Source organism: Corvus moneduloides, chromosome 6 (genome assembly GCF_009650955.1).
Source record: "Corvus moneduloides isolate bCorMon1 chromosome 6, bCorMon1.pri, whole genome shotgun sequence".
NCBI classification, from domain to species: Eukaryota; Metazoa; Chordata; class Aves; order Passeriformes; family Corvidae; genus Corvus; species Corvus moneduloides.
This window is the reverse complement of record NC_045481.1, coordinates 17,815,460-17,828,802: the sequence shown is the minus strand read 5'-3', so window position 1 is coordinate 17,828,802 and position 13,343 is coordinate 17,815,460. Positions and strand designations below refer to the sequence as shown.

The window sequence follows — 13,343 nt, the reverse complement described above, 5'->3', positions numbered from 1 at the left end:
TTTAATCCCTCCTACACTTAAATATTAGAGGGAAACTGAAATTTCAGTACCAAAAATGCCTTTAGAAAATGCAAAACATTGTGAAAAATTATGACAAGGCAGCAGGCACAAGATTTTCCTGCCACAAAGATGACACCTGATGTGTATTTGACAGCGTAAGTTTTATATCCAGTACTTGCAGCACGTTAGAAGAGGGATCGCACCTGTGTGTACTGAAGGCAAAGTCCCAGCCTAGCACTACACATGAACAGTAAGTTCTCAGGTTTTTCCTTTGATAATGGAACAATAAAACCTCATAATTGCTTCAAATATTTATTTCCATGGCAAAAATAGACTATAATATATTCATTTCACATATATTACATTCAGTAATACAAGCTTTTCTGTCTATGAAACACAATTTATACATTGTTTTACAAACCAATTTCAGTTTTACAAGAATTAAAGCGGTTTGATTATACATTTTTACAGTATTGGTGGCAAGACAGCAAGAAATAGACATGTTAACCACTAGCTTAGTACTAGAAAATAATACTTCACGTTTGCTACTGTTTAAACAAAGTCCCATTTAAATCCTTGCATACTGGCTCAAGTGAAAGTTGAAGAAAATGGAGCCAGATCCTGTATTCCTCTGACACTAAGGACTCAGTCCTACAAAACTGCTGATAGGATTTCAAACGCCCATTTGCTTAAGTGAATGAAGAGATTTCAGCAGTGTGCAGGAGTGTACATACTTGCTGATTTGCCACATAAAGCCTCAGGATTTCCATCCAAGTCCCCCCAGAAAAGCCACGAAGAGGACAGGGAAGTTGGGTATTTCAAAGCAATTTAAGCAAGTATCTTTGTAAAGAGCATACACACCTTGTCAGTCAGAATTATCCAGGATTAGCAAGGTGACAGACTGGAGGGTTTTACAGAGGTTTTCCCCATCAAACCCCTACCATTCTAAAAATTAATGGCATTTGCAATGTCTTTAAAGTATGTTAAAAGTCTCCTAATTTTACCTAAATATTTCCAAATGGAAAAACAGCATTTAATTCCCTTTATAAAAGTTAGGCACCTTTTGAAACTGTGCTCCTAAAATCAATAATTTGGTAGTTTTGATTGCTGCATATCTAAACCAAAAGAACATTACAATATCTACAGACTCACTCTTTGACTTGCCACAGGCTGGATCTGTTGTAAACTCTGTTCATTAGATTCTTGACATTTGATTTCTATCTTCTTTCTCTAAATAGAGCTGAAGAATAGAATTCAACAAAACAAACACTCTGGAGGTTATTCTTCACCACTGAATGCAGCATCATGTGGCAAACAGCAAACAACAGAACCAAAGGCTACTTAGCAACAGCTTTTTGAAATGCTCATTGAAATTAACAAATCCTTTTTTTTGCAGACCAGTTAGACCTTAAAGTAACATGTGATGCCGACAGAGTGCACCAAGTTAGCCGGTCCCCAGCAAGATCATACTAAGAATTCTTTTTCTTTAACTTCTCTTTTTACAGACATGTTTGCAACAGCAGTTAAAAGTTTTAAGATCTTCTTCCCTTACCTTAGCACAGTATTACACTGTTTTAATGTCACTGTATTGCAAATGCTGCACTGCAACAGAACTTCTGAGTACATGATAAATTCCACATTTCAAGAGTCTCATCGTTAGCCCAGCCTTAACTTGGTGCAACTCACACCAACTGTAAACACCTGGCTTCATTCAAAACATAGTTAGACTTCTGCTTCATCTCACGTGCATCCATTAGAAATTATCACTGCAAAATTGCAAGTATGCCTATTCCCCCTGCATTTTGTATCTGTAAAACCAGAGACTGTGGTTTGAAAAATCTGACCTTTAATAAGTAAACAGAAATTGAGCTGACAGATTGCATCCAATACATTTGGAAAGGAAGATACGTAAAAATAACAGAGCCTCTGAAAAAATATTTGGAGTTTAAAAAACCACATTTTAAAAAGCCAGTAAAAATAACACCTATGACTACATATTCACTTACCCTACCATGCCATGAAAAACATACCATATGACTCAAACCCTACTAGCAGCTCTACTGTGGATACAAAACATTCCAAATCCTCCTCCAAATGCCTTCTGCCACTCCTCAAATCCTCACTCTCTATGTCCAAAATTTTGTACTTGCACAAGAGAATTTCTTTTGAACTCTCATCTACTTTTCCTTTGAATGCTGTACCTTCCTGTATGCACATTCCTGCTGCATTCTTTCGGTTAGTTCTTGTAATCTGTATTTAAATTTAAAGCAGACGTGAGTATTCGTGCTTCAAGGGCTCAAGCTTTCATTGGCAGTAAGCCCATTTTAATTCCTTCAGTATCATGAAGAACTGCAGGAATTTTGCATCTTGCAGGACTGGACTCCGGCTTTGCACAACTTTGCAGTATCGGAAAAAACCCCAACCCTAAACTCTAAAGTGCTGAGTTCTTAGTAACTGAAGCATTGATTCTTTTAAATTTGAACTATTGAAATATAGTAATGGGTTCACTATTTTTAAGTCCAAGGATTTAGTAATGCTATTGATATTAAAACTGAGGTCTCATTACACAGCTATGATAAACAACCCTGCAGTTCCCAAGTTTGGTCCAGAAGCCATTGAAATCTATGAGCCATTCAACTTTAACAGCTGCTCCAACACAAAATATGCAGCAGCAGCTTCAGATAGTCTTACTTATTAAATTTAAAGGAGCCATTTTGGAGAAAATTTCTCCAAGTGTTGGCCGCTTCAAAAAGAGATACACAGGATTACAAGAGGAGCCAAAAGTAAAATGCCAAGAATCTTTTCCATTTTGGTAAAAATTTATTTTACTTTTATTTGTTATTACTGCCTTTTACTTTTTTTTCTAAATGTTGATGATAACTTAGAGCAGCTTTTCATCTGCAGAAATACAGGAATGCTGCCTTGGTCACCTGTTTTGAATTAAATGTATTTCTACGTATAAACCGTAGCACCTTGCACTTGTAGAGGTTGTTGTTCACTTGTGTGAAAGGTACTGCAATGAGAGAAATACTAAGGCATAAAACTTTTCCTGCTCTTCCTGGGGGACAGCAGAAAAGGAGAGCACTGCTGTGCAGGCTGCAGAGGTTATGCGAAACTCCCCTGTGCACCTCAGAGCTTCTCCCTCACCGAACAGGGCCAGGAGGGACCTGCAGCCTAAAGCTAACCCAGCTAGGGCAGTGACATCTTTGTAAGGGACAGGGCTCTGACTTTGCTTCTTAGAGAAGAGGTTTTAGCCTGAGACTACAAAGCTTCACTGGCCAAAAAAACCTCTCATCAGAACAACTAAGAAAGAAATCAAATATGCAGAAGTTCTTCCTACAGTTTACATGTTCTTCTCCTGTCTCTCCATTTGATCCTAGAAAGCATCTTCTACCTAGTCCACAAAAGTCCACCACATCTGTCTCTTGACAGTATATAGCACCTTTATTTGTCCCTGAGAGCTCTGACATCCCTAGAGATCAGCATCATCTTTGCCATTTGCTGCAAGAATTCTTCATACAACTTTTCTTACTAAACAAACTCTGTTCAAATCTTGCATAATCATCTGATTTCATCCCCATAAAAACAGAAGCACATTTGGCAAAATTGGACAGGCTTTTAGAGAAATTTTGAGTTTTTGACAAATAGATCCACCTCTGACTCACACTGTGACTGGATTTGGACAGTGGATATTCTTATAACATCCAACACTTCATGAAGCACCCAGCACAACTACATGTAAAAATGCATCCCTTTTCAAGGCTCAGAACAAAAGTGCTAAAAACTGAATTGTCTTTTGTAAGTTAACTGAAAATCTAAACAATGGTTTAAAAAATAATTTTGTTACAGAAGGTTGTGAAGTTTAATTTCATTTGGTATCTTTAGAAGAGAAACTGCTCATTTTCAATGCTCACTCGGAGCCATATGCTTACATATAAAAGCAATCCTACAATTTTCAGTAGAAAAACTCACATAAAGTCAAGTCTAATAAGGTCAAGTTATTACTGCAAAAACAGACTGCTGATGGACAGAACTGGAAGCTGAAGGGGAGGAGGTAGCAGTGTTACGCTACAAAAACCAAGACTGACTACCAGATTTGAGCACAACCACCTCTAAAGGTGAACACAACTTCTTTTAGTAAAACAGAAAAATAAGCCAAAAGACACACATTTCCTCACCCACCTCATGTAATCCCACAAAGACTGGATTAAATTGCTTGTTATAACTGCTCCTTTTAATGCCTTGCAGCTGGTGTTCTGTCCCAGAAGCTGCTGAACAGCTAAAAAACTGTTGCTTGAAGTTCTGGTTGCCCATCGTGTCATAAAAACTGCATCTATCAGGTTATGAAGATCACAGCACAAAGTTTAGAAATGGAAAAGGTACAAGCTACATTTTAGAGCCTGCCCTCCCATTCAAAAAGATTTCTGCAGATAGAAGTGAACTGTGGCAAAAATTAACAATGTTTTTAAAACACAGCATGATACAAATAGCTAAGTATGTTTTTTTCTTTCAATACTTCTGTCAACACAGATTAGTCAGATTGGTTTGTTTGCAAGATTTATATATTAAGAATCAGTCTTCCATAACTGGTTTCCTCTGGACTTCCAGTTTTATATTTGGCAGTTAGTAATTCATGGGCGTTTTATATAAGAACAACATTTATTTTCCCTAGTCTGAAATATTCAATCTAACTTACACTGAGAGTACAACAAATCGGACTGCTTCCAAGCAGACCTGAAAGCACCAGATCAATACCGTGTACCTAAAAGTAACACATTTTGTATAAAATTACATATTAGCACAATGTCATTTGGACCATGTGTTTAACTTCATGGAAGTAGCTTATTACAGAGGAAACTGAGGCAACCTATTTATAATTCTTAATTAATGTTTTGGAGAACACAAGTATTGATTTGAAGGGCGTTTAATAGTTTCCAAACCCTTGTTAGGGCTCAGAAAAATAACAATTTCAGCACTAATAAACCTGACTTTTAGTTTCATTTCATTTCACTAAGCAGGTATCAAGGGAAATGGACACTTAACCATGCCTGCAGACTGGTCTACTATAGGGGGTTTTTTAAATTAAACCAGATATCTAAAAACTATAGCTCAATTTGGAACAGGGATTTTCAACTCAGCATCTCAAAACGCTTGGAAAGGCAGCTAAAACCACACTGTCCCCATCTGAAAACCACAGAGGATTATTTAGGGATACTGTCATTTGATCAGCCCCATGAGACAAAATAGGAAGTACAGTAGGCTGTACCTGCCTACTTCAGGTCCATGCCATAGCCATTGACTCAGCCACCTACACAGCTACTAAATTACCCACATCTCCAGTGTTACCTCTAAAAGCTCTTCTTCTGCAAGCGTTCTCAAACACTCTTCATTGCAACGCTGCACAGCATTAGCAAAATCTGCTCTAGCACTAACAAAATAATCTGGAGGATTCTACAGAAACTTCCAATGCTTTAACGGCATTAACATTATGCCATTAACATTAACATTTTTTAAGGTCATCTTTGCACTGTGTAAACCAGCAATCATAGCTGCCACACCTCCTCCATTATGCTTCATACGATCATTTCCACTTCACCACTCTGCACCCTCCTACTCCCATTTTGGTTCTCTCACTTCATCAACTTAAAAAGCTCTTCCTAAAATAACAGGTTAGTAATGGTATATTACGAAATTAAACAATGCATGATTATAGTCTCTATATTTAGCTACATAAATAACAGAGCAAAAAAAAAAGTGCTTAAAACATTTGCATCCACTTTGATTTCAGCCAGTAAAATCAAACTGTCCTCTAAATATATGAATAATACTGAATATGTACTTTCTCTCATCCATTTGTTTCCAGCAACCTTGTAAATACTTAAAATATTTTCCCCCTGCCTGTTGCAGGTAAACTTGCCTCCTCTCAAATGAAAGTTATCAACAATTACCGTTATCTTGCACTTGTCTGTTCTATTACATGGCACTACAACTAACTACCAATAGCTTCCCTAGGACTTTCTGCTTGATTTTTCAAAAGTTGGTTCAAACATTGTCAGTCTTCTCCTCTGAAAATATTGTTCTGTTTAAAAAGTTTTCTGTTGTGGTGGTTCATTTTTTTTCAATTTAAACATCCCCAATATAAAAATAACTGTCCTTAAAGCAACAGCTTAAAATATCTAGGAGCTGCTAATTTTGCTAAGTAAACCAGAAGAAACCAAAAGTTCATTTTTAAAAATATAGATGTATTGTTCTAAATATAAAATTGAAAGCAGAATGAAACTGCATAAGACCTTGACATTCCCAAGGGGCAGGTTTCTCACCCCATGTGCACCTACAGATTTTAGATTTTGCACAGTCAACAATTATGTTTTAAAACACAATGTTAGTAAAATTGTGCTATATACCTCCATTCCATAAGACACTTAATTTGCTCAGAGTAACAGCACTCTAAAGAATGTGTGCAAGTACTACAGACCAGTACAAGCAAAATCATTCCTTAATGTGACTGTGGCTGAACATGGTAAGAATTTAGTCCAGCGGAGATCCTGTTCAGCAGGGACTGTTACACTGACTCGCATTTAACAGTCTCATGGCAGCCCTAAAAGGTAACTCTGTGATTCATCACACAAAGAATGAGAGCAGTCTGGACAACTCTGATTTTCTTTCTGTAAACTCTTGCAGAGTCCTTTAGGAAGTGGCAGGGGTTAGATAAGTCTAGAACTTTTGAGAAACTGAATGAGAACTCCATAGACGAAAGTGTACTGTGAAAGAGTCTGCACCATCATCATTCTCTGCTGCCTCAACATATCCAGCACTCGTGGGATGTCCAGCATCTGGAAGAAGAGAACAAAACATTACAAGTGACTGGGGCAAGGAAACTGGCTTGCACTTTCCCAGCAGGAGGTTCGGAGCAGTGCCTTGTGAGCTAAGGGCAGAATCAGCTGTTCTGATTTCAGCTCTGACAATTCATTGCCCATGCCTGCAGTATGGACTGCACTACACCACTGATCATCTGGGAAATATGCATAATGGTAAAGTCACCTATGTCTTCACAAACCTAATGGCTGAAAAAGTCTGTCACAGTGTTAGGAGAGGGATGCATAATGAAACAGTTACGTTTGTTGGGTTTCAGTTGACACATTATATTATTAATGAACATTTTACAGCTGTTCACTTCTGGATAAAGGTTGATAGGACTGGTTTTATTCTATTAAAATACCACTCTGTCCTCTACTGAGGCTGATACTGCAAATACACTACACTTAGGAACAAAATAATAACAAGTACAGAGACTGGCTACAAAGCAGCCAGTTCTTGAATATTATCAATTCTAACTAACGCAAGAAGCAGTAAAGTCAGGATGAAATCCTGAAATATGCTCAGTGGCCTAGGGCATACCTTGCTCCACTCAGTGACTCAACATCTTAGGGAGTCAAGAATCCAAATGAGCATTCCAGTGCCTGGTGTGCACGTGGGCAGCTCTAGATGATTATTAACTTCTGTTGAATTCCCAAGAGCTATTTCAAGCATAGTGGTAAGACCTCTCCCAAAGGCTGCTCAGATGAACAGCTGTAACATATTTTAGGCAGGTTATTTACTCTTCCACTACCTAGCATTACTTAAAGCACAAGAAAGAAAAAGAGCTCACCTCATTGTGTTCCAAGCACGCAATCATGATCTCTGCCAGTATGACCACTCCTGTCCGTCCCACACCTGCACTGCAGTGCACCAGCACGGGAGGATTAGAGCTTTTAGGGTCTGCTGTGCTGTTCGTGTGGCGCCGCACTGACTGTATCTCCTCCAAGTATGCTATTAAGTTCAACAAGATAAGAGTAATTAATTTAGGAGATGAAGCCCCCATAAGCTATGCTATTATACTGTATGACCACCAGAAAAGCAGTGATTTAACAATCCACATGCCACAGAAAAATGATACATTGTACAAATCACAAGTCATACCCCAACCATAGCAATACAGATCTGTAAGGATCATCTAACTTTAGTAAGGATTTCCTTTGCTTCTTCCCCTATTCCTACTGAAGGCAGCTTGTGGCCATCTTGCTACTGCTGCAACATACACAAATGTGTAGTATGTGATACAATTATGTTTTATTCTATATGGACTTCTGGTAAATTATTTGCTTTAGACAGAAGAAGTCACTTTAATAAACTGTCAGCTATATTCCTGCAAAAAATATAGTTCAGTATCTCTTGCTGGTGTGAAGAAACCTTTTCCAATGGAATGCTTGGCATTGTGTCAAAAGCTACTTCATATATAGCAGCCATTTTAGAAGTCATTAAAAAAACACCACACCCCAAAACAAAGCTATTAAATACAACTTACATAAAAATCCCTTTAAATCTTCTGGGCAGCCATGCTCTGGCCAGTCAGTATACTGCAAATGCCAAACCGTTCTCTCCTGTCCTGTGAGAAGATGTTTAATCTTCAAACCTGTAGTTGCATAGCAGCCTGAGTCAGTACGGAATCGCGTGGTAATCTTAAATCTTCCATATGTCACAGTGTTGTGTCTTGAACCAAGACGTGGCCAGTATCTGAAGCTTTTTTCTCTCCCACTTTCCTTAAAAGTAAAACACTTGCTTAACAAGAAACCTAAGAACATCCATACAGCTTAAAGCTCCTGTAGTAACAACTGTATCTCTCCTCTGTTAAGTAGTACTAGAGTGTTACGGCCTCTTACTGAGAAAACCAACTTTCCAGCAGAAAGAGTTTGCAAATTTATTTCTCTGCCAAAGAAATCAAGACAGAAAGGGGTCATTAGAAACTTATCTTTGATCGGTCTATTTGTTGGAGCAAAGATCCTCTAACAGATTATAAAAAAAATCATTGTGGAATTTCTGGGAGAAACCTGACTCAATTTCTACTCACTTCCTCTGCCGTCACCATAGCTATGATCGCAATCCCTTGTTCCCAGATCATCTGCCAGAAATCCTGACATGTATTCTGCAAAGGGCCCTGCGTGGCAATGTAATCCCACTCTATGCCTCCAACAGAGATCTGTAAAAAGAAAGACATTAGATGAGTAATTATTAAAACCCTTTCCCCAATTCTAAAGTCAGCCATTTGAAGACACACAAAATGAAAAAAGGCAGCAACACCACAGAAGTAAGCGCCCATTGTGAGTTTTATCTGCCCCATTTTTTAGCTGCATCTTGTCACATTAGATGCAGAAGAGACAAAATTGTATAGGCTCATAGCTAAATAAATGTATTTTATATCATAAGCACCATGTAAAACTGAGAAAATGAAATTGTATTTCTCTTTTGTGAATTTAAGGTATTGTAGCAAATTCAGGTTTAGAGACGCTTTCATACTCTGGTGCTGTAACTATTATTACAGTACTAGTTCTTATTTCCTGAAAAAATATTATCTTGTTTGAGAAGGGTCAGAAGATTCAGTCAACATTCGTGAATGAAGCAGAGAAACTACGATGCCATGTCGGTGTACAAACAGCTTTATTAAAAAAAGACAGCAAAACTACTACGAGTGCTGCTTTGACAATCTCAACTCTTTTCAGAGAAAGCATGAAGCCAACTGTAGTTGCACTTAAGGCAGGTCAATGTATTGAAAAATGAATTAACCGCCTTGAAAGTTCTTGAGGTCACCCTTCAAATTCTTCACTTTTAAACAGAACTTAAAGAGTTAAGGATGGGGAAAGAAGGCAACTGGTGGTTTTGAAAAAGTCAGTTTTCAACTGCCTGGCTCTGGCAGTTCCTCTAACCATCAAAAAAAGATTAAGCTGGGAGATTGCTCACTGCCCATTGCGGACACAGTCTGAGAGTACAGAAAAAGAAGAAGCAATTGACTGTCACTGCAGCTCAAAAATATCACATCCATTGCAGAGGATCCCAGTTTGTTTTAAACCTATTTGCCTCCTTAGCTCTGGGAAGAATGGGCATGCCTTCTGTTAGCAGCAATCCCCAGAGAGACAACACAGAAAGGACACAGATCAACACAGAAGCAAACTGCAGAAGATCCCTCCAATAATTAACCCTCCATTATTCTACATGATTAGGAAAACAGGTTCCTGCTTTCCCTGAAGAAACTTCTGGAGAAGAAGGGAAAGAGAGAGAGAAAGATTGAGGGATTATCACTCATCTTACCAAACCAAAATTGATAGCCAAACGCACTTTTAGTTACCACACAAACTGGGAAATCTCTCCGAGAGTATTGCTCTCACCTTGATATGAGATGCATTGATGTAACCCGTGTTATTTTCTTTGGTTGGGACCAGCTCTACTCTGGTATCATCATAAGGAAGGACGTCCTGGAACCGGTTTCTCTCGGCGTTTTCAGGCAGCCGAGCTACTGAGCACTCACCATCCATCAGCCTTTTCTTGTGAATGCGCTCGTACTCCGTGAACACCATCCCCTGCTCCAACCGCTGTTCCAGAATCTTGCACTGAAAGAACACAGATAACCATACAAGGTCACATCCTAAGGTGAGTCTATTTTAACAGAGAATTCATGAAGGATAAAATGTATGTATTTTCTTCTCCTACATACTTTTTCAGTGCTTTTCCAGATATTAATGTTTCCACAAACATACCAGAATAAATTAGAGGCAAACCTAACCAGGAGGAATTTTGTTCAAGTGAAAACTAAGCAGCCTGTTAGACTTCATTAGGTCACAAAGACCTATGTGGATACTGCTTGTAAAGGAAAAATTAGTTCATAGTTTCTGTAAAGACAGCCCAGCTGAGGGGAAAAAACTGGCCAAGCAGACAGCTGTGCCATACTGCATACTGCATATTGCCTCAAATACCTTTGATCCACCTGCTCCATACAGCATGCTAGGTGACATCATTTGAAAGGTCTCCTTTAACCTTACAATAATAAAAGCCCCTCAAAATAATAATAAAAAAACCCACAAACTTAATAGTTTGGATGGAGAAAAACTAAACTTTGCTTTCAGCAGGAAAGCTGCCTTAGAATCTGTTGCTGCAGTTCAGGTATAAACCTGAATATTAGAATTTTTCTAATAGTATAATTCAATGTTTTTCATTTAATAAACTGCTCCCCCCTCCCCTTTACCCTTTTGAAACCAAGTTGTTTCTAAATCATAAGACGCTTCTGGAATTTCTGCATCTCTTTGCCAACAATAATTAGAGGAATAATATGTAGGATGTCAGCCAGAAAATTTCATCTATGTCACATGCCCCCAGATTCTTACAGCAACTGTGCTGTGGTATCAGGTCATAGAAGTGTCTTTTATCAAGTAAGTATGCCAAATGTTGCAGAGGAAGGTGTAAACTTCCATCATATGCAATTTGCACACCAATACATCAACTGTACAAACTCCTTTATTATCTTTAGGCTAAATTCACATATTTAAACTGATAACATAAGCTGAGCAACGAAACAGGCACTGAATCAACACTAAATTAATCTTCTAAAGTGTCTGCACTCTGGACTTCCTTTTATGTCACAGTTGTACTTTGCATTGCGTCTTCTCACCTGTTTCAGGAACTACTCCCATTTCATGGTATTTATTCTACCTCTATGTGACTGCCTGAAGAGAAAGTGTAGTGACTCTGAAAAGTATGACTTTTTCATAACTTGACTTATGGTTTCCTCTTTGTCACAATGCTTTGGGCAGAGCTAGCTGGATACAAACACAGCTGAATCCAGTAAAGGTCAAGCCAGAAAGAGATGATGGCTCTAGGTAAGAGGAAATAACCGACACAGGTACTAAACCTGTATTTCAGTAATACAATTTTAATTTTTGTCCCTTAGCATCTTAAGCAATGTACATGTAGTTCAACCCAATTTTTACTGAGTGACTTGCAATTAATTTTCTTGGCCTGTGCATTTAAACTGCAGCAGGTGAGAGCAGGACTATTCCTTCAGGTTCGAATCCCTAGATTAGATCTCTAGTGACTAGCAACAAAATCGAGCTAGAGAGGGTCTGCAGCTGAGGATGCCCAGCCACGCTCAGAATCGGATTCTAAAGAGACCACTGGTTGCAGAATGGGCAATAATCACTGTAGAATTTGGTTTATCTAGTTGTTCTGGTCAGATGTGTGATGGCAGCACTGTTCTTCGTAGCCCATCACAGCCTGAATATTGACTGTATTTCACTTTCCTGCACTTCTTTAATGATACATTCAACAGGCTGAAGCAGATTTACTGATGTTTTTTATCCTGACACAAGCCAATGGAGTCTTACATTTCTCAAAGAATGATCCTCAAATTCTACAACCTGATGTCCTCTCATTGATCTGACATCTTTTACTGAGATTAAAATTTCAGCAGACCAAACAAGTTCCATCTACATTTTATAGGCTCCACCTGAAGAAAACAGATAAATACAATCTGCACAAGTTTTACTCTGGGGATGCAATTTAACTGCAAAACCTACTCTAAACACCATATAAATTACTAATAATTATGACTAAAATCAATCTCACACTCAGAATTGTAGGTTTCACACCTTTTCACTCTGGAAAACCCCAAATTAAGAAAGAAAATAGGAAGAGTTGCATAAAAATGTATCAGCACATACTAGTTAATTAGCTTCCTGTATGTTCAAAGGGTAAACTATAGTTGAATCACTGTCACCCTAAAGAAAAATCTGAGTTACGCACAATATTTCTAGCAATGACTTGTCAGTCAGAAATATTTTTCTTTGTTTCTATTCTCAGCATTTGAGTTGCCTTAATATGAAGCATTTTAAAGTCAATAAAAGATATCATTCATAATAATGTAATTTTGAAAAATTGCTAGTGTAAATCAAACATTAAAAAACTTCAACATACTCGTTCATCATTTGTTGCTCTTGTTGACTCTTCCTTCCCCTCATCTGGCAGAGGCATTCTAGTCAATGCCAGTCCATTTAGGGCAGCTAGCTTCAGAGGCCCCATTTTTTTTTGCATCATTTTTATTCTTTTTCATGCCCTGCAAAAGAAAAGCTAAAACTTGTAAATAATCTTAAATAGCTGATTATGTTACAAAGCAGAAACCAAATGAGTTCAGCTAAGTAAAGGATACTTCTCTAGCCCCTTCTTCCAACAGCTCTGACCTTTTCCTTTGAGAAGCACTGCAGTGACAGATTAGGGTGGTGGGACTACATTCCTCCAAGGACACAACACAAGTCTGTCTTCATTCCAGACTGGTTAATGAAACTGCATGAGAATGACAAATATTGTTCTCTACAAAGCTCATGACTGAGGGCGTGAGGTGGCCACTCTGGATAATTAACATTCTTGAACAGACCTGGGATCACTTCCCAAAACCAATAATACATAAAAATGATTCCTTACTAGACTATTCAGTTTCCAGGCACTTTTCTTCCCTACAATCAAGCAATGATCATATACCTTTA

The 13,343-nt window shown here is 38.2% G+C and overlaps 1 protein-coding gene across 1 annotated transcript in view; it reads right to left on the bottom strand.

Annotated features, from left to right (window-relative positions):
• Positions 1-298: 298 nt before the first annotated feature.
• The window catches only part of PTPN21 (protein tyrosine phosphatase non-receptor type 21), a 46,232-nt gene continuing 33,187 nt past the window's right edge, over positions 299-13,343 (bottom strand). The window contains 7 exon segments of the mRNA XM_032113262.1: positions 299-6,833; positions 7,649-7,809; positions 8,345-8,579; positions 8,888-9,016; positions 10,200-10,421; positions 12,778-12,888; positions 12,890-12,916. Of these exon segments, the coding sequence (XP_031969153.1) occupies positions 6,705-6,833; positions 7,649-7,809; positions 8,345-8,579; positions 8,888-9,016; positions 10,200-10,421; positions 12,778-12,888; positions 12,890-12,916 (1,014 nt within the window). The 3' untranslated portion in view covers positions 299-6,704.